We start from the raw sequence: 20632 nt of genomic DNA, 5'->3' as shown, positions 1-20632 counted from the left end.
CACACACACACACACCATGCTCACATGCATACACAATAACTTTTTTTTTTTTAATTAAAAAGTGGGTTTGGAGAGAGGGTTTGGCAGTTGCACCCCACATACGGCAGTTCACAAGTGCCAGGGACTCCAGCTCCAGGGATCCCACACCATCTTCTGACTTTCTACAACACTGTACCTATGAAGGTGTCAGTTCTCGCCTTCCCCCATGTAGGTGCTGGGAACTGAACTCAGGTCATCGTGCTTCCTGCCAAGTGTTTTTACCTGCTGAGCCATCTTGCCAGCTCAATTTTTGGATTATTTTAGTTTTGAGGTTCTGGGGGAATCACTCATACTAGGAAAGTATTCTGCACTGAGATAAAACTCTGCCAGAAAAAAAAGTGTGGTTTTATTTATTTATTCTTTGAAATAAGGTCTCACTGTGGAGCTAGCTGGTGTTGAACACACTGAGATCCTCCTGTGTCTGCCTCTAAAAGAGTAGCATTAAAGGCATGTGTACAATACCTGGCTAAAACTGTGCTGTAGAGCTTTGAGGTTGTTTTGTCTTTTGATTGTTTGTTTGTTTGTTTAGTTTTTCAAGACAGGACTTCTGTGTGTAGCCCTGGCTGTCCTGGAACTCACTCTGTAGACCAGTCTAGCCTCAAACTCAGAGATCCACCTGCACCTGCCTCCCGAGTGCTGGGATTAAAGGCATGTGCCACCACTAACTGTTTGTTAGCATTGATTTTTGTGTGAAAGTAAAAATGGGTAAAAGCTGCATGCATGCTTTTAATCCTAGAAACGGGGATGCTGAGAAAGGAGGGTCTCTTGGGCCCAGGAGTTGTTTGAAGTCCAGTCTGGACAACACAAGAGAAATCCTGTCTCAAAGATAAATAAAACAAAAACCAAATAAAATCAAAACAGGATGAGCATTCTTCCAATGGTACACTGGCTCACAATCCCAGCAAACAGTTTTCTGTCTGCTTAGCCTACCTCGAGTGACCTTTTAATTGCCAACTGTGAATTTGCAACTGCCTGTCTGGTTCTGGATTTCCCAGATTCCAAAATGGAAACAATCGCCCATTGTCTGCTCTGGGGCTCCAGACGATTTTTCCCCCCAGGTGGATGCAGCAGGCCTTGTCAAAGTAAGAGATTTTAATCGTGTTATTTGACGAGCTAAAACTCAAGATCGACATCAAGGAAACGACTCGGTGTACTGAAGAAACAGGCTTATGTCCCACTTTGGTGCACTCGAAGCCAGGCAGGTTTGAAAACGTTGTCAACAAAATTATTTCCCAGGAAATCATTTTTCTGTGGCTGCTCTTCTTCCTTCCCCCCTCCCTCCATTTCCTTTATCACGCCCTGTCTCCTTCCATTTACCCGTACGTCTTTTCTTTAGTCGGTTAGGAATAGTTTCACAGAAACAGTACGTTTTTATTTTTTAACTTCAGGGCTGCTGAAACCATCAGCAGCAAATGAGGCGCAACACATGTTGGGTTTGGCTTGCCCTGTCATTTTCCTCTCTCTCTCTCTCTTTCTCCCCTTCCTCCCCCTCTCTCTCCGCCTCTCCCCAGCTCTCCTCCCCTCTCGTCCTCTCTCCCCCACTTTTTTTTTTTTTAACCAGCGATTTGGACCCTGGCCTAACCCTCTACTTTCCCGGCCGCCTTTCCCTGTCCCTCTCCCTCGCCCCGCCCCGAGCGTCACGACCACACCCCCAGAGAGACTCCGCCTCTCCGCCGGTTCCCGCCCCTGGCCTCTTTTCCACATGTCGCAAAAGACTCAGCGACACTTTACGGGCCGGCGGCGTTTGACGGCTAGGAAGCGACGAGAAGAAGAAGGAAGCGGTGGCAGTGGCTGCGGCGGTGGCTGCCCGGGAGGCTGCGGCGGGCGTCGAGGTGGGCACGGCGACGCGGGCCGGGGAGTGAGCGGCGGCGGCCGGGCGGGCAGGCTGGGCGGCGGGCCCGATGTGGCTGCAGCAGCGCCTGAAGGGGCTACCGGGGCTGCTGTCGAGCAGCTGGGCCCGCCGCCTCCTCTGCCTCCTCGGCCTCCTGCTCCTCCTCCTGTGGTTCGCGAGCTCCGGGGCGCGGCGGGCGGCGGGCGGCCTGCACCTGCCGTCCTGGGCCCGCAGCGAACCGGGCGCCGCCGAGCCGTCCGCCTGCCTAGAGGCGGCCACCCGCGCGTGGCGCAGCCTGCGTGATCGCGGCGAGGCAGTGCCGCTGGGCCCCGGGGTGCCAGCCCTAGTAGCCAACGGCTTTCTGGCTCTGGACGCCGCCCACAACAGGCTGTGGGTGACGCCCGGAGAGCGGGAGCCTGCCGTGACGCCGGACTTCGTGCCCTTCGTGCAGCTACGCCCGCTGAATGTGCTGGCTGAGGCTGGTGAGGCGGTGCTGCTGCTGCGGGAGGGCCTGCTGCGCCGAGTGCGCTGCCTGCAGCTGGGGACCCCGGGCTCGGGCCCCGTCGCTGGTGTCCCTGGGCCCGCCTCGGCCTCCGGGCTCTCCGCGGGGTCGGGCCGTGACTGCGTGCTACTTCAAGAGGACTTCCTGGCGCACCGAGGCCGACCCCACGTCTATCTGCAGCGCATCCAGCTCAACAATCCCACGGAGCGCGTGGCCGCGTTGCAGACTGTGGGACCCACCGCGGCCCCCGTCCCCAAGTCCTTCACCAGCACCCTGGAGAAGGTCGGAGACCATCAGTTCCTTCTCTATTCGGGCCGGTCCACACCCCTTCCGTCAGGGCTGGTGCATCTGGTAGTGGTGGCCTCTAAGAAGTTAGTGAACAGACTCCAGGTGGCTCCCAAGACGCAGCTGGACGAGATGGTGCTGTGGGTGGTGCATGTCTCTGGTCCCATGCACCCTCAGGTGCTCAAAAGCAAAGGAACCAAGGAGCTCAAGGCGCTGCAGGACATGGCACGGAAGGAAATGCTGGAGTTGTTGGAAATGCCCGCCTCGGAGCTGCTTCAGGATCACCAGCGCCTCTGGGCCCAGCTGTTCAGCCCGGGTAAGGCCTTGGTCGGGGCTGAGTGCACAGTCTTCACTGGGCACCAGTGTTTAAACGGTCCATATTAGGGATGTCCCCCGTGCTCTGCAGTGGTCACACAGAGGTTTGGGCCTTGGCCTTGATGTTTACTCTTTTAGCTACTTTGAAGCTGTGCGACCTTGACTGTGGTTTTCTCTGTCTGAGCCCTTCAAGGTAAGTTTTATGGGTTTTAATGAAGATATTGAGTGTCAAGGTTCAGTTTTATGGTCTGTTCTTGGCCTTGAGGCCTGACCTGAACAGGTGGAGGTTTTGTTTTGTGGGGGAAGGGAGTCAATTTGTAGAGTAAAGCATCAGGGGCTTGGGCCTGGCCTCAGCTTGTAATGTTTGAGACTGAGATTCATCTCACCATTGTGGCTGCAACTATTACACCGGAATGCTGGAGGCTTCTTCCAGTGGTTGGAATGTGCATGCCAAATGAAAACCGTTTCTGTCAGCGATTGAAGAAAAGAAAATGCAATCCACAGCACTGAGTTTCTGGTTTCCAGGGCTACATGTGGTTCTGGTTCTCATGTATGGTTCTGCAGAGTGAGTTTAGTTCATTTGAAGTATCTTTCTACTCATCACATGCTTAAAAGCTGGAGCCTGTTGGGCAAGTGAGCAAGGGAATTTTCTTTTCTTTTCTTAAAGATTTATTTATTATGTATACACTGTTCTGCCTGCAGGCCAGAAGAAGGCACCAGGTGGTTGTAAGCCACCATCTGGTTGCTTGGAATTGAACTGAGGACCTTTGAAAGAACAGATAGTGAGTGCTCTTAACCGCTGAGCCATCTCTCCAGCCCATATGAGTTTTCTAGTTCAGGCAGTATTTACCTTTTGTCTGCTTGTGAGGAAGACATTTAAGTGAGACAACTCTGGAGACTGCTGTGCAGAAGAGTGAGTAGTACTGGTGAGAGTGCAGGTAGGAGGGCTGCCGCTCAGCTCCTGGGTACATAGCCACTTACTTAGGCCTGAGTGGCAAGAAGCAGCCACTTATGTGACAGGGAAGAGGGCATTCCACCTGGATGTAAACATGGTGATGAGTAGGAACCGAGTGGTGTGAACTTAAAGCCTTGAGGAAGGATGAGGACTTTTCTGAGCTGGGAAGAGGGGAATCAGAGTGTAGACTGAGGGGGCAAAATAGCTGCATGGACAGATTATGAGGTTCCTGGGGGGTGCAAGAGAAAAGGGAGACATCTGTGTCATGACATCGACATATTTGGTCTTGATATTTGGGAAGGAGGACTGTTGGGTCATGGTTTAGCTGTGGGAAGTGAGATCTGGAAGACAACACCCTGATTTGGGATTGTGAACAGTTGCTTGGAGATAACTAGGGGAAGCCTTGATTAGGGGCAAAGAGTTCATACTAGGTCAGTTGTACCTGTCAGACATATTCAGGTGGAGATGTGTTGCCTGTTTTTTTTCTCGAAGCCCGAAGGTGCTGGAATAACAACTCAGATTCAAAATATAATTATAGATACCTAGGCCATAGAGCTAGGCTCTTAGTCCCTGATTAGTGCATAACTTAATAACCTATTTATTTTAATCTTAAATTCTGCCATGTGGCTGGTTACCTTGCTCAGGTACCACGGATCTGTCCTCATGTCTTCCTGGGTGAATCCCCCACATGCTTGGCTCTATCCCAGAATCCTTTCTGCCTACTGGATGTCCTACCCTCTATTCTATCCTTTCCTATAGGCCGTTTTAATTTACAGGTGATGCATCTGTACAATACACAAGATATTCTCTGTACAGGGGTGCTTGATTTTAGCAAAATCTCAATCATTTGATTTTACCAGTGAAGACTTGGGAGCCAGATGCTAGGTTGGAAACCTGCTAGCTCAAGAGAGTCAGAGAAAGCACCCAGCTGACCTTCTTCCTCAACTGATGTCCCAAAAAACCAGAGCTTTCCCCACACTGTTTCAAAAAACTTCTCAAACTAAATGTCCCTCCCTTCTACTTCTCCTGTCTCTCTATCCATCCTCCTGACTTCCTCTTACTCTGTTTTTCTGTTGTTGTTATTGTTTTCCTATGTTTACTCCCTGTCAACTGGTTGCTTGCTCTGCCTCTTGACCTATGGTTGACTTTATTTAATCATGTCTTGGATTAAAGGTGTGTGTTAGGCCCACACAACTAGAAAGAGGTTTTTTCAGTAAACAACACAATCTCAGGGTTCATAATGTGATCCAGTATCCTGCAACATTTCCCCCTTTGTGTCTGAATAAAAAGGAAAGATTTTAACTCTAACACAGTAAAACTATTTATAATAATGAAGCTATTTCTGCTAAGCTTTCCACAATGTCCAGCTTGTTTGTATTTGGCAATCTTAGGATTATGTATTTTTGAGTTCAAAGTTGTATACGATGTTCGTGTCAGTCTCATATGAACTCAGTTTTAATGTCCTGAGCAGTTTTTAGTCTGAAGTTTAGTGTTTGCCAGCTTAGCGGCAGTCCTGGCTAGGCAGAGCACAGTCAACCCAGGTGTCCACTACTTGTGCAGGACCTGGCAGCAGAAGGACATGGAGCAGGTTTGTCCTGTGGTTACCATTACCACGGTCTAGGTGGATTCATCGTTAGAGGTCCCCATCATTTTCCTAGAGACCTCAAAAGTTGCTACTAAGAATCGTAGAAAGCAGACTGGAGAGATGGCTCAGAGGTTAAGAGCGCTGGCTGCTCTTCTAGAGGTCCTGAGTTCAATTCCCACGCAACCATATGGTGGCTCATGCCCTCTTCTGACATATAGGTGTATATGCAGACAGCACATTGTATACATAATAAATAAATCTTTAAAAAAAGAGTAGAAAATGTATTTATTTATTTATTTTCGAGGCAGGGTTTCTCTGTGGACTCACTTTGTAGAGCAGGCTGACCTTGAACTCACAGAGATTGCCTGCCTCTGCCTCTCCGAGTGCTGGGATTATAGGAATGCACCACCACGCCCAGCTAATTAAATATCATATTCAGCAGATCTCAGAAAGGTTTGAGGACCACAGTCTATTGAGTACATCCAAGGTATACAAACTTTGTTCCTAGTTACCTGCTTCAGACTCAGACCTGAAAGATATATGAAGATTATTTCTAGAACTAGTTAATACTCTGTATGACTACTAGTATTGTGAAAGAAAGTTTAAATATACATAATCATCTTAGGTGATAATCTTTATATCTTAAAAGTTTTAAAGAGTCAAATGAAAAGCAAAAGATTATGAGATTAGTGGCAATAGATTTATTTATTTTATGTATATGTGCTCTGCCTGCATGTACACCTGCATGCCAGAAGTGGGCATCAGACACCGGTATATTTGGTTGTGAGCCACCATGTGGTTGCTGGGAATTGAACTCAGGACCTCTGGAAGAGCAGACAGTGTTCTTGAGCTATCTCTGCAACCTACTTTTAGTGGTAATAGAATAGTCCCTTATTTTTTGTTTTTCTCTGTTTCATACCAGCTGAATTTTCTGATATAAGACAGAAGTTTTGGATTTTTCTTTAACAAGCATGCATGGGTTTAGAGAAGAAGAAATCTACTCTCCAACCCCAAAGCCAGCTTTAATTTTTAATTGAATTGGGAACACATAAGACCATTTGCCATGTATGTCTGTAGAGGGCAGCATAAGCTGGAGGTGGGCAATGCCATGTGGCCAATTATTTTGGGGGGGGGGGCGTTTTTCTCTTGATGATCCGTTTTTTTTCTTTAGATTTTTTATTTGACCAGTGGTCTCCAGATTCCTTAGTTGAGTTCTTTTATTTTCCTGGAAAGATAAAAGCAAAACCCTGCCCCAACCCTAACTCTGGGTTTGTTTTTTTTTTTGGCAGGTTATATGTTTCCTAGGGCAAAATGTTTTTTGGAAACAGAAAAAGTATTATCTTTCAATTGAAATAAAAAATAATAATTCTTTTGAAAAATTGAAACTAAATATATCTTGGTATATGTGGATAAATATACTTATATTCCCCTTTCTCTTTATTATATTCAAAGTTTAAGTGTATTGATTTTTAGATCACAAAAGGACACTTTGAATATCAGCCTGCCTTTAGCAAGTGGCTTTTAAATTTAGATCACAGTGATTGTTATGTGTCTGTTGCTGGCTCCCAGGTGTTGGAGTTAAAGCCATCTGCATCCCAAGTGCTGGGATTAAAGGGGTGAACCACTGCTTGGCTGTGGATTTCTTATAGTCATTACTTTCATATGGTTGTCCTGGTTTAATTTGGTCCTCCATGTCCTCTTATTTTTTAGTGTTAGGGGTAAATGTTTGAGTTTTTTGAATGTATAATCTATCATTCTTGCTGAAAATTATTCTGAATTTGTTCCCTGATAGACAATTTTCATAGTCTAGTCTTAAACATGATGCTAAATTGTTCACTCTATTATTTTCAGATGTTTTGTGTGTCTTGCTGTATAAGCTACATGAAATTTGATGTCTTTGCTAAGCTCTGCTAGGTGTTGCCATTTCTGTTCATGCCTCCCATGACCATACATCTTTGCTATTGATCTGCCACTATCCCTATCCATTTTGATGACCATATAGTAGCATACGCACCATAAATTGAAGAAGGTAGATACTTTCCTTTTGCATTCCAAGTTGTTTGTCTCATGGCCAGTAGTGCTGTGCTGAGTTTGTGGTTCCTTCCTCAGTATTGGCCATTCCATCCCTGGTCTATAGGCTGCTGCTTTTCATTGTTTTGGTTCCATCAGTGGTTGTTGAATCAATCAGTAAACCATATGTTAGCCAGATGTTGGTTGGCTAACAATTTTTTTTGGTCCCCACAATTCAGTAGGTGGCTCTCTTTGGGGAAGAACAGTTTAGGGATGGGGATTATAAGCAACTGAGCTATTTTCCTCAGTGAGGGACGGCACAGACCTTTTTGCTACCGCATCCTGGTTAAGAAGGAATTCAGATAGGTACCTTTCCTTCCATGGCTAAGCCTGTGAAGGGCTCTGCTTTTGAACAGGTCCAATCCAGCATTGTATTGGGCACCCTTATGACCCTAGGGTGGTTGACAATGACAGAATATAAGGTTCTCAATGCCTCATAAAATGTCCAGAGTTGTTGTCAAAGAAAGATATTTATTCTTCGTATATGGAAAGCATTTGCAATAAAAGTCAACGGGCAACCAGGCACAGTGGCGCATACCTGTAATCCCAGCACCCAGGGAGGCAGAGGCAGGTGGATCACTTTGAGTTCAGTGCCAGCCTGATCTACACAGCAAGTTCAGCCAAGGCTACACAGAGAAACCCTGTCACAAAACGAAACAAAAAAGTCAACAGTCAAATGCTGATGGGCTCCTTTTGACTTTATGAAGCGTCCCTAGTTGGCAATTCACCAATAAATTTTATATCCATAATTAGGGTATCATCTGGCTCAGTATTGGTCAGGTTTGCATGCACAAAGATGAATTTACTGGCAGCAGCAAAAGCTGCTCTTTGTTCCTGTCTTCATTGGAAATTAGCTGCCTTTTTAGTAACCCTGTAGAGGACTTTTATAGTAATCTAAATATGGTGTGTGATTTCGCTATTGTGCAAACCTACCAGTTAGGAACTGTATCTGAGTTTTGCCCCTGAACAGTGGGATCAAAAGTGTGTGCCACTACCACGTTGTTCATTAATTCTAGAACTGAGAAAAGAGCTAACTTTTAAAGAGATCTGCTTGTCTTTGCTAGGATTAAAGTCACTACCACCCTGCTCAATATTTTATCTTAACTCCAAATCACTCCAACTTGCAGAGATTTAGAAAACAAGTTTGAACTGTAGTAACCCTTTGAATTTACTTAAAACATTTTAAATTTCTTATCTGTGTATAATACCAAACAACAAAAATATCCTTTTTATTTAAGAAGAAAACTCAAAAAGCTGATGTTGAAGATGGCATGGGCCATGTGGCAATCTACAGTCTTCACATTCTAACATGAATTAAGACTTTATTTATTTATTTATTTATTTTCTTTAATTATTTACTTTACATCCCGGTAGGAAGTTCTCCTCCCTCCTCTCCTTCCGGTCCCTTCCTCTCTCCTCCCATCCTTTCCCCCTGTGTCTCTCCCTCTATCTTCTCAAAGAAGGGGAGAGTTCCCTTAGGTGTCAGACTGCCTTGGCATATCAAGTAGCACTGGGTCCATCTTCTATTGAGGTTAGGCAAGGCTATTCAGTTACGGGAAAGAGATCCAAAGGCAGGCAACAGAGTCAGAGGCAGCACCTGCTCCTGCTGTTACAGGTCCTGCATAAAGACCAAGCTGTATATTACATATGTATGGGGCCCCTAGAACCATCCCATGAGTGTTCTGTGGTTGGTGGTTTAGTCTCTGTGGACCCTTATTGGTCTAGGTTAGTTAATTTTCTAGGTTTTCTTGTGGTGTCCTTGACCTCTCTGGCTCTTTGAATCCTCTTCCATAAGATTTCCTGAGCTCCACCTAATGTTTGGCTGTGTATTTCTGCATCTGTTTTCATCAGCTGCTGGGTGGAGGCACTCGGATAACTGTTATGCTAGCCTCCTGTCTGCAAGAATAGCAGAAATTGTGGGTAGTGTCTGTGGTACATGACTCAAGTTTGCCAGACATTGATTAACTGGGGAGAAGGTTTTGTGTGTGGGTTAGTGTTCCTCTCCTGCTTCTGAAAGTCCCCCCTGTCTACAGGTGGTGGCCACTTGAGGTTCCATTTCCCCCACTGCTAGGAGTCTCAGCTAGGGTCACCACCATAGACTCCCTGGAGCCTCCCCCATCCCACAGCTGCCCTTCCCCCCAAATTTCAGTTCTTACTTCCAGCCTCCCTCCCTTTCTCCACACCTGATCCCTACCCCTCTTCTCCTCTCTCCCCCTCTTTCATCCAGTTCCCGTCCTCTATCTACTTCAATTGTGTATTTTATTTTCCCTTCAGAATGAGATGTGGGCCCTCCTTACTTCGCTCCTTTGGGTCTGTGAATTGTAGGGTGGCTATCTTGTATTTTATGACTAATACCCACTTACAAGTGAGTACACACCATGTGTGTCTTTCTGGGTCTGGGTTATCTCACTCAGGACGATAAACACATTTTTCTTTTCAGTAAGGCAAGTGTGCCTTTGGTAAATTATTGTCTGAAAATATTAGAATTTATATTCTCATTTTGTCATGCCTGATCAAATGAAATGTATTTGTTAGTCTTCATATGTTAGTTTGGACTGAATGACCAAGCTGTTGCTTTTCCTTATTCAGGAGGTCTCTCCTGTTCAAATCTAATCTTTATCAAATTTGATGATATCCACCACCTTTCTTTACGTATCCTGGTTTCCAATCTGAGGTCAATACATCTTTAAAATATACAGGTTGATTTAATTCAGCAGCTTTTTTAAATGTTTAATCTGCTGAACAGTCTGTGACTGTTCTTGATAATACCTTTTAATATTTTTCTCAGAGGCATTCTTTATTTTATGGTTTGTTTCTGAGTTTGGAGGAATGTCAATCTGTGTTTTCCATTGCTGCAACAAATCATGTCCCGATAAATTCATGGCTGTATTAGCCACATGTGGCTTTAGTTTTCCTATTTGTCCTTCTGGGATTATATACTCAATGCATCTTGCACTTTGTTCTATCTGAGATAAAGTTCCAATCCCTAGAAGCTGAATATTTACCTCCTGGAATCCCAAGATTTTGGTGAAATTATTGTTATTTCTGCTCCTGTGTCTACTAAACCTTCAATTTCAATGTCATTTATTTATATTTTTAAATTTGTTCACTGATCATTTATAGCAATTTGCTAAAATACTTGTTTTCTGGGCTCTCTGGAACTTTTTGTTTCATCTACAAAGCTGTCCTTGATTACATCCAGAGCAAGGTTGCTTTTGACAACAGGCATTGAATCTTTTAATTGCTCTGTGGGTGAGTTTCTCTGACACTGACAGGGAATGATTGAATTGGATTTGATACTGGGGCTCTTGGGTGGCCCACTAGGATGTTTTCTGATGGCAAAAGGTTACCTTTGCCTGCCCCTTCTTGCTCTGCACTCGTTCGTCCAGTGTCAGCCTTTGCTGCACCTTCTGCAAACTCCAGAAGGCTGGGGCCTTCTTTTTGGATTATCTAGAGAAAAAACTTTTTTCTAGGATTTTTTTGCCTATAATCCCTTTTCAAATAACCTGGTTTACCATAATTAAAACATCTGACATTTTGATTTGTCTTAAAACTTTTAGAAATTACTTAAATTACCTCTCCTATCAGCATAGCATCATAAATATGAGATCCAGTATCAGCCGTATTTCTATTCCATTCATCTATTGGTGCTGATCTTGAGTTTAAAGGCCTAATGACCCTTTTGCATTCTGAAATCTTTTTTTTTTTTTTTTTTAAGACAGGTTGCTCTGGCTGTCCCAAGAACTCACTCTGTAGACCAGGCTGGCCTCGTGCTCATAAAGATGTGCCTGCCCCTGCCTCCCAAACGCTGGGATTAAAGGCATTTGCTACCACTGCCTGGTGTGAATTAGCATTTTTAAAAGCCAACAATTCCATTAATGTTTGTCTGACTTCTGAATCTGATATTATTCTATTTATAGATGAAGCCAGTCTTTGCAAAATATCAGTGAAGGCTTCTAAGGGTCTTGTATAATTTTAGTAAATTACTGAGACCTCTTTCCTGATTCTTCAACATTATCCCAGGCATATAAAGCTGCTAAATGACATAGCACCACAAAGTGTGATGATCAAATTCAAGCTGCCTTTGTAACTCAGTATATTGACCTTCACCTAGCAACTGATCCTGGGAAATATTTATACCCCTAGACTTATGTCATTGTTCTATGGTCTACCTTCTTCTTTCCACTGTGTCATTGTAACTGTGGACCAGCTTCCAATATTGCTGTTGTCAAATCTTTCCAGTCTTGGGGGATAATTCTGTTCTTAGTTGCCCGTGAATTTTTTTTTCTTTTTAAAGATTTATTATGTATGCAATGGTTTGCCTGCATGGACACCTGCTTGCCAGAAGAGGGTGCCAGATCTCATCATAGGTGATTGTGAGCCACCATGTGGTTGCTGGAAATTGAACTGAGGACCTTTGGAAGAGCAGCCAGTGCTCTTAACTTCTGAGCCATCTCTCTAGCCCCTTGCCCATGAATTTAATATCTGCTTCCTTAAATCTTCTCAAATCTAATATGTCTATAGGATTCCATTTCACTTCTTCATAATCTTGGGGCTGCCTAGTATAGCTCATAGATAGTAACTGGATAAACTAAGGTTGGTTTTATAACAACCTTAGGCCGCCCCTCTTCAGTTTCATCATGTGGTGGCATGGTAGGTTACGGTCTAAATTTCTTCCTGTGTCTGAATGTTTTTCTCATTTTTTTTTAAGATTTATTTATTTATTACATATATAGTATTCTGCCTGCATACCAGCAGAGGGCACCAGATCTCACTATAGATGGTTGCGAGCTACCATATGGTTGCTGGGAATTGAAATCAGGTTATGAGTGAGCCCCATGTGGTTGCTGGGAATTGAACTCAGGACCTCTGAAGAGCAGCCAGTGTTCTTAACCTCTGAGCCATCTCTCCAGTCCCCTGTTTTTCTCATTTTTATCTATTTATAAGTCTCTGCTTTTTTTCCTAAGGCTTGTATGTTATCAGTCCACTTTTCATATTTTTTTCATGTCTCTAAAGCTTTTTTTTCTTTGAGAGGGTATAGAAAGCTACTGTGGTTTTTAAGGATAAAATATGAAATAGCAAAATGATAATAATCATAATAGGTATTGAACCAATTTCATTTAAGTCACTTTTCACTTTCTGCTTCTATTTTTTTTTTAAGATTTATTATATATACAATGTTCTGTCTGCATTTACACCTGCACACCAGAACAGAGCACTAGACTCATTATAGATGGTTGTGAGCCACCGTGTGGTGGCTGGGAATTGAACTCAGGACCTCTGGAAGAGCAGCCAGTGCTCTTAACCTCTGAGCTATCTCTCCAGCTCAAAACAAATTTTTAAAGCTATAGTTATTGGAGAGAGTGATAAAAGAACCAACCAGTATTGGCTAGGACAAAAATGACCTCTAACTGGGGGTTCTAGACCATAGGATTCATGCCAAGTCCTAGCCCAGTGTATGTTGCTCTTAACTCTGGCAGGAGGTCCCATAGACCCTATTTACAGGTCATGTTATATGTCCTATTAGTTCACTCTTTTCATTGCTGCTGCAAAAGCAGCTGAGCTGAAGAAAGTTTATTTTGGCTGGTAGTTCAAAGCCATCATGGTGGGAAAGGCATAGTAGCAGGAGTAGGAAATGGGTGGTCACAGCATCTGCAATTCAGGAAGTGGTGAGAGATAGATACTGGTATTCAGCACCCTGTTTCCTTGTATGCAGTCCATGGTGTAGGACCACCAACATTTAAGGTGCCTCTTTCCACCCCAATTGAATGTAGAAAATCGTCCATAGATGTACCCAGGCATGGTGTGCTTCTGTGGTGATCATAAGTCCCTCTAAGTTGAATGAAGACTTGCCATCTCAGGAAGTCAGGATGGCTCTACCATACCCACGGCACCAAACCGCTTTCTTTTATTACTGGAACCACAGCTTCTGTAAACCTGACCTTTGTTCCCTCTCCTCTGCTCCAGCCAGGCCTTCCTCCCTAATGTGTAGCCTTTGTGGTGTTACAGGTGTGGAGATGAAGAAGATCACAGACGCCCACACGCCATCTGGCCTGACCGTCAACCTGACACTGTACTACATGCTGTCCTGCTCACCAGCCCCTCTGCTTAGCCCTTCCCTGAGCCACAGGGAACGAGACCAGATGGAGGCAACACTCAACTATGAAGACCACTGCTTCAGCGGCCATGCCACCATGCATGCTGAGAACCTGTGGCCTGGCCAGCTCTCCTCAGTGCAGCAGATCCTGCAGCTGGCTGACCTGTGGAAGCTGACCCTTCAAAAGCGCGGCTGCAAGGGGCTGGTGAAGGTCGGCGCGCCGGGCATCCTGCAAGGCATGGTGCTCAGCTTCGGTGGGCTACAGTTCACAGAAAACCATCTGCAGTTCCAGGCCGACCCTGAGGTACTCCACAACAGCTATGCGCTGCATGGCATCCGCTACAAGAACGACAACATCAACCTGGCGGTGCTGGTGGATGCCGAGGGCAAGCCCTACCTGCATGTGTCTGTGGAGTCCCGAGGCCAGCCTGTCAAGATCTACGCCTGTGAGGCAGGCTGCCTCCATGACCCGGTGGAGCTGACCTCGGAGCCTGAGGGCCACACCTTCTCTGTCATGGTGACACAGCCCATTACACCTCTGCTGTACATCTCCACCGACCTCACACACCTGCAGGACCTGCGGCACACACTGCACCTTAAGGCCATCCTGGCCCACGATGAGCACATGGCCCAGCAGGATCCCGGCTTGCCCTTCCTCTTCTGGTTCAGTGTGGCCTCCCTCATCACCCTCTTCCACCTCTTCCTCTTTAAACTCATCTATAATGAGTACTGTGGGCCTGGAGCCAAGCCCCTCTTCAGGAGCAAGGTAGGCTACCTCAACTCCTAAAGCCCCGAGCCTCTGCCATTGTCATGTCCAAAAGGGGTAGCCTGGCCAGGAGACAGCCTAAGTAGTAATGAGATTTCTTTCCAAGCCAGTGCCCACGGCTCTCAGTAGCAGAGGGAGGAGTCCATTTGACAGCAGGCTGGTTCTGGTAGTGAGCTCCTGCTCTCCCAGCATTGAAGATGCTGAAGCAGGAAGGTTACAAGTTTGAGACCAACCTGAGCTACATAGCAAAACATACTTAAATAAACAAAACAAACAAAACCCATTGCTCTCAGAGGTCAGGCCCTCAGTGTGGGTTTGGGTGATGCATCTTGTCAGCCAACAACAGCAGGAGAACCAGGCCATCCCTGTCCCTCTCCTTTCCCACGCTGCAGTGCTGTAGAGGGGTAGACCAGGTAGATCTGCGCCCCAGCATTTAGGAAGCCCTGATCCCACACAGGAGATGGGACTACCCCCTCTACCAAGAAGCTCTGTGGTTTCTGGTTTAAGGCCAGGCTTTCAGGGAAAGCAGTGCTTGGCCCTCAGGAGCAGGCATCAAACGGAGGCAGGTCTGAGTCCCTCACGATGGGGGAACCAGTGGAGACTTGGGTCGGAAAGCAATGTGGAGAAGACCTTCCCGGTAGCCAGCCTTTGGCCAGCTATGATAGAAAAGGTGGGTCCTGCAGGCTCTTTCCCCTATTGGCCATTGGCCTCTTGCTCTTGCTCTTGCTTGGCATGTATGTTCTTATATGTTCAACATTCAATTGGGAAGACAGCTCAAACTGCCTCCCTGAGGAGCTGCCCATGCCCCTCATTGCCATGCTGGAGAAACAGTCCCAACCAACATGCCTGGCTGTTGTGTGAATGTTTTTCTAGCTGGGCTGAGGGTTGGTGGTGAATGGTGACCTCTTGTTTCGTTGAGCAGGAAGATCCCAGTGTTTGAGTGAACCTCGACTCCCACTCTCTGCCACCGTTTGCACAAGACACTCAGCATTGAGCATCCCGCTGCCGTGTGAACAGGGAGCCTTTGGAAGCACCAACCCTTTGTGCCTTGTGGGGGACAGTGACTCAGAAGCGCTTGTGGGTACAAGAGTTTGCACTGGAGGGGAAGGAGGGCCGAGGACTTGTGTAAGTTTTCCCGTCAATAAAACAAACCCGTAGGGAGAATACTTGAAGTTGAGCGCACTCCTTCCACTTCCCCCATTTCTTCTATCCAGGAAATAGAGCTTCTTTAAAGACTTGTTTAGGAAAGATTGTGTTCTTTTCCTAATTTAATGTGTTCTTTCTTGAATGGATTTCTAATTTATTTTTGTTGAAGATTTGCTGGATGGCTTTTCGTCCACCGTAGATCAGGACTGTTGGTGACAACAATCAATCCCTGCCACCTCATTGGCACCAGAGGCCCCACACAGTCTGGAGGCTGGGCCTGACTCCAGCTGACCACCCTGCCTGGGGAAGGTGTGGTTCCCCGCCCTCCCTCCGCTGGTTTGCACATTGCCTCTTTCCTACTTTGAGCCAGCGGGGTCTGTGCTTTTGTACTTCGGGTCCCTGGGAGGTGTTTAACTTTCTAGTGATGATGGTTGTTGGGTTTTGAAATACCAAAGCTTTTTTGTTCTTTTTTAAATAAATATCTTTCAAATTTCCATGACTGGTTTGTGTGTGGATAAACCCTTGGACACATTGATCACACCCTCTGCGTCACTAGCTTTTTGGGGTGGTCTCCAGTGGTACACTCCACCTCAGTAAGCTGCTTTCTCGTGTGGCTGTTGGCTGTGCTGCTGTGGGACCCTGAGCATCTTCCCTGCCTCAGTGCTGGCCCCTCCTCCCTTAGCTGTCCTGAGGGTCTGGGCCCTACAGCGCTGTTCTTCTAGCTGAAGGGAAGGGGCAAGGGGCGGTGATGGGCATTCTGCTCATGGGAGGAGAGGGAACTGTACTCCAGGGATCAGAACGGGACTGAACCAGAGGATGACTGCTGGGGCCATCATCCTCAGGGATTGGTGGTTTCCCTGGGTTTCCTGACTCTGTGACTCACCAGGAAGCCTGGCCTTTTTACCAAGGATTTGTGTGTCTACCATGACAGCTGCTCAAGAGTAAACTGAGGGGACAGGACTGTGTTGTGGGTAGCCCTGTTTTTATTGCACAGCACTGCAGGGTGCAGAGATAGACCAGCTTACCTCTTCCAGAGAGTAGGGTGTCATTTATAGCGTGACAAACCTTGAAGTTCTGTTGAACTGGAAGCTGCTAGTAGTTAGATGCAGTGTGCAGGCCTGGACTCCCAGCCTTTGAGAAGTAGTGGCAGGAAACCTAGGAGCTAAAGGTTATTCCTGACTATATAGTGAGTTTGAGGCCTGCAAACCTCAACCTGAGTTCAGTCCCGCAGTGGCAGGAGAGAACCAACTCCCAAAAGTTATCCTTTGACCCCCACAGATATACTGTGGCCCATTCAAACCATTACACACATGTAACACACAAGACAAATTTTGAATTGACTTCAAGTTAAACTAGTACCTGTAAATTACAGCTCTCATTTATAAACTTGGATGCCAGGAGTGGTGGCGTATGCCTGTAACTGCAGTGCTCTGGGCATGCAGACACACGAGGATCGAAGCAAGTCTGAAGCCAGCCTCTGCTTCGTAGGAGGTACCAGGGCTACAGAGCAGGACACTGTCTCAGTGTCCCCACACCCAAAGCCCTTCACTACCTGAGCGAGGTCTTTTACATCAGTGTGGCGTCATGTGAGAAGAGGTTGCTGGGTTAAGATCTCAAATGCAGACCAGGTATGTATGGTAGTGCACTCCTGTAATCCTGGTGCTCAGCAACTGAGATGGGAATGTGGACAATACAAGAACATAGGCTGTGTACAAGATGGTCTTCAGACTCAACTGCAGCCTGGCCTACATACCGAGTTCCAGGACAGCCAGGAAGACTACATAGACCCTGTTTCAAACAACAAGCACAAGCAGGGCGATGGTGGTATACGCCTTTAATCCCAGCACTCAGGAGGCAGAGGTAGGCAGATCTCTACGTTCCAGCCCAGTTTGGTCTACAGACTGAGTTCCAAGACAGTCGGGGCTACACAGAAAGCCTGTCTTGGGGAACAGGGTTCGGGGTGGGGTAACAAAAGTCCCTCAATTGTCAAGGAATTAGGCCTCAGTAAAAATGCTAAGTCCTTGCAGTTTCTAGTGTCAGGCTGAAAGCAAGCTGGCTGAGGCTCTCTATCCTTCCTCTCCATGGCACCCTTAGCAGCTTAGTGGGATGGCTGGCATGGTGTCTGCAGCATACACCCAAAGTGCCACCAAGGGAGCCACCCCTCTGAAGGATCTGTGTGTGTGTGTGTGTGTGTGGTGTCCTTATAGGTGGGTGCATGCAGAGGCCAGAGAGGCCAGATGGCATTGGCCGTCCTCTTCATCACTCTGCCTGTTCCTTGAAGGAACAAATCTTGGGCTTGCATCACAGGGAGGCTAGAAGCCAGCAAGGCCATCTCCACCACCCTCAGAGCTGGGATTCCCAAGGCTTCCTAGGACACTGGTCCTCACATCTGCAAAGCAAGCACTTCACTACTGAGCTCTCTCCAGCCCATTTGCCTCCCTTTTTGTCAAAGGCTGCATGCCCTTTATAGGGATCCTGGGGATCTGAACTCAAGTTCTCATGCCTGCATGGCAAGTGCCTGCTCCACTAAACCATCTCCTTGGGTTTTTTGTTGTTGTTGTTTTGGTTTGTTTTGTTTGAGGCAGGTTTCATTTAGCTCATCCTAGCCTTGAATTTGGATTTATAATGCTCGTTTTACCTCCCAAGTGTGGGGAATGTTGAGGGAAGCCTTTTGGAGGCCCATAGAAAATGGGAGTGAAGCGTCAGCGACTCCATCTCCTTGCAAGGCCCTGATCCACTGCACACAGTGTTGACCTACTAGGGACTTCTAGCACACTATGAAGTCTCAAAATGGATCTGAGGCCAGGACGATTTCTTTATAGTCACACCAACATGATTGATTGTTGCTGGTGCTTGAGGCTGGCGTGGGATGGTCTGATAGTCTTTCAGTCATTTAAAGGCTGTTATACCTTTAAATGATCTAAAGTTAGATCTTCACCTTTGAGTCTGGTCTCCAGAGTCTGATTGCTGGGATTCTGCGTGGGCTCCATTGCCCCTCATTCCCCCTTCCCCTTGGTTCCTGATCCCTACACCCAGGTGCTGAGGTAATAGGCATTACCTATGCCTATTACCACTATGCCCAGCTTGACTTGTGACTTTAGATCTTTTTAAAGTTACGTTTAATTATGCATATATGTATGTATGTACGTACCTGTGTGTGGATATGTGCCACAGAGACCGGAGGCATCTGAGTCCCTGGAGCTGGAGTTACTGCAATTGTAACTCAGCTCATGTAGCTGCTAAGAATCAAACCTGGGTCCTCTGCAGAAGCAGCATGTGCTTTCAACTGCTGAGTCATCTCCTCAGCCCGTGGGTTTCTGTTTTCTTTTATTTTTGTTTGGTTGTTTTGTTTGAGATGGTCTTTCTATCATAACTCAGACTCTGTCGTAGTCTCCCAATCTTGCCAGTCCTCCTGCCTCAGCCTCCCAAGTGCTGAGATTATGGACATGAGCCACCATGCCTAGAGTCTTCCTCAGCGTGAGTTATAAAATCACAGTCATTATCCAGGTAGGTGTCTAAAGCAGGCGTGACCTCTGCCATCCCCATGGCATGACCTCTGACTTCTGTCTCTGCTGCAGCCTCGCACACAACCCATTTCTTCCCAACAGCTGGAAAATTGACAAGCCAGCTGGGAAATGTTTCACTCATCGCATGGCTTCTTGTACCCCATCCCCCACCCTGCAGACCACCTTTGAGCCCTGTCATTACTGTGGCACAGGTGTAAGCAACCCCACAGCACCTGTTTTGGGAACTGTTCTTTTAGATGCAGCTGAAGCCTTGAAGCCCTGTGAGGGTAACACTACTCATGTTATGATGGACAAGTGCCAAATGTCCTCTTCATTTCCTGGGGTGCACAGTCTCTGTTTCTCTGCCTCTGTCTCTCTCTTTACTTCCCTCCCTTCCTCCCTCTCTTAAAAACAAAAAAACAAAACTTTATCCTTTTATACATTTCGTGTGTGTGTGTGTGTGTGTGTGTGTGTGATGTGTCCCACAGCAGAAGTGGCAAAGTTGAGGACATTTGGCAGGAATCAGTCTCCCCCCCCCCACACACACACACACTATGTAGGTCTGTAACCTAGGAGGGCCAGGGTGGCTCACCAGAAGAGGATAAGACCTCGAGCTGGCACCTAAAGGTGCCCTTCCAGGTTAGACAGGGTGTGAGTACGCCAGCAGGTACAGGGATGGCTCAGGTGCACAGGGGAAAGAAACTGACCTGCCACTCTGGCGTTGATGTGATAGAAGCTGGGGTTCACTTACGCCACCATCGGCCTGAGGGGGTGACACTTGGCTCATGTTAACTTCTCAACTTGCCCTTCCCAAGAAACACTAAAAACCCTGACTCCTGGATGTCCCAGGAGCCACGAAAGTCAGCTTGACCACTGGGTAAGGGGTTGGCAAACAGGATTGGCAGGCCCGTGGGAGAGGAGGCTGTGGCTTCTCAGAAAGAAAACTGAGAGCTCTGGGCTGCATTCCCAGGGAGCTGTGTGGTGGAGAGCAGTAGGCTGGTGGAGTTGGGCATGGATCCCCTTTCCAGCTCTGTCATTAGGTGACCTCACACATGTGACCTCACACAGGTGAGTTAAGCTTTCACGCTGTACGTCTCTACCTGTAAAATGGACCTAATAGCATCTCCCCACTTAGGAGGGCCGTGCTGCTAATTAAACGACTGTGGGGGAAAGAGTGTGCTGTGATCCTTATTACACACTGTGGAGACAGGTCAGCACTTCCTTACTCGAGGGCCAAGGACAGAACTGTGAACTTGGCTCTGAAAACCATCTCTTGTATCGATTAACTTCAAGCTGAAATTTAACATCTCCTATTTATTTTATTATTACCTTTATTTTTGAGACAGGGTCCCATGTATACTAGGTTGTCTTCAAATGTGCTCTATAGCAAAAGGTGATCTTGAAGTAGACAAATATCTCAGGATTTTTGTTTTATGTGTATGTGTGTGGAGCTCATTATATGCAGGCGCCTTCAGAGTCCTGAAGAGGGCATTGAGCCCCCCTGACAGCCAACCCAGGCCACAGTCCAAAGGAGC

The 20632-nt window shown here is 46.6% G+C and overlaps 1 protein-coding gene across 4 annotated transcripts; it reads left to right on the top strand.

Moving 5' to 3' along the window:
* Positions 1–1775: 1775 nt before the first annotated feature.
* Kiaa2013 (KIAA2013 ortholog) lies at positions 1776–16085 on the top strand. Of its 4 annotated transcripts, none has more exons than XM_021649164.2 (4): positions 1776–2973; positions 13592–14445; positions 14903–15115; positions 15368–15535. In XM_021649164.2, exons 1-4 carry the CDS (start codon positions 1941–1943, stop codon positions 15383–15385), a joined length of 2118 nt encoding a protein of 705 aa, XP_021504839.2. In that variant the 5' UTR covers positions 1776–1940; the 3' UTR covers positions 15386–15535. The 4 variants fall into 4 exon arrangements, with proteins under 4 accessions (XP_021504839.2, XP_060235086.1, XP_021504840.2 ...); XM_060379103.1 differs by having other exon boundaries at positions 1777–2973; positions 14953–15115; positions 15368–16085; XM_021649166.2 differs by lacking the exon at positions 14903–15115 and having other exon boundaries at positions 1779–2973; positions 15368–16085.
* Positions 16086–20632: the final 4547 nt, after the last annotated feature.

Source organism: Meriones unguiculatus, chromosome 3 (assembly GCF_030254825.1).
Source record: "Meriones unguiculatus strain TT.TT164.6M chromosome 3, Bangor_MerUng_6.1, whole genome shotgun sequence".
NCBI classification, from domain to species: domain Eukaryota; kingdom Metazoa; phylum Chordata; class Mammalia; order Rodentia; family Muridae; genus Meriones; species Meriones unguiculatus.
The sequence above is the reverse complement of the archived record's forward strand: the minus strand, read 5'-3'. Positions and strand labels throughout refer to the sequence as shown.

What these genes read in the sequence shown, in the direction of transcription:
- Kiaa2013 (XM_060379103.1), top strand. Translation starts at nt 1,941, where the DNA reads ATGTGGCTGCAGCAGCGCCTGAAGGGGCTACCGGGGCTGCTGTCGAGC. An exon ending in GGCCCAGCTGTTCAGCCCGG is followed by an intron (nt 2,974 to 13,591) that starts GTAAGGCCTTGG and finishes GTGGTGTTACAG; the next exon opens with GTGTGGAGATGAAGAAGATC. An exon ending in GGCCAGCTATGATAGAAAAG is followed by an intron (nt 15,116 to 15,367) that starts GTGGGTCCTGCA and finishes TTCGTTGAGCAG; the next exon opens with GAAGATCCCAGTGTTTGAGT.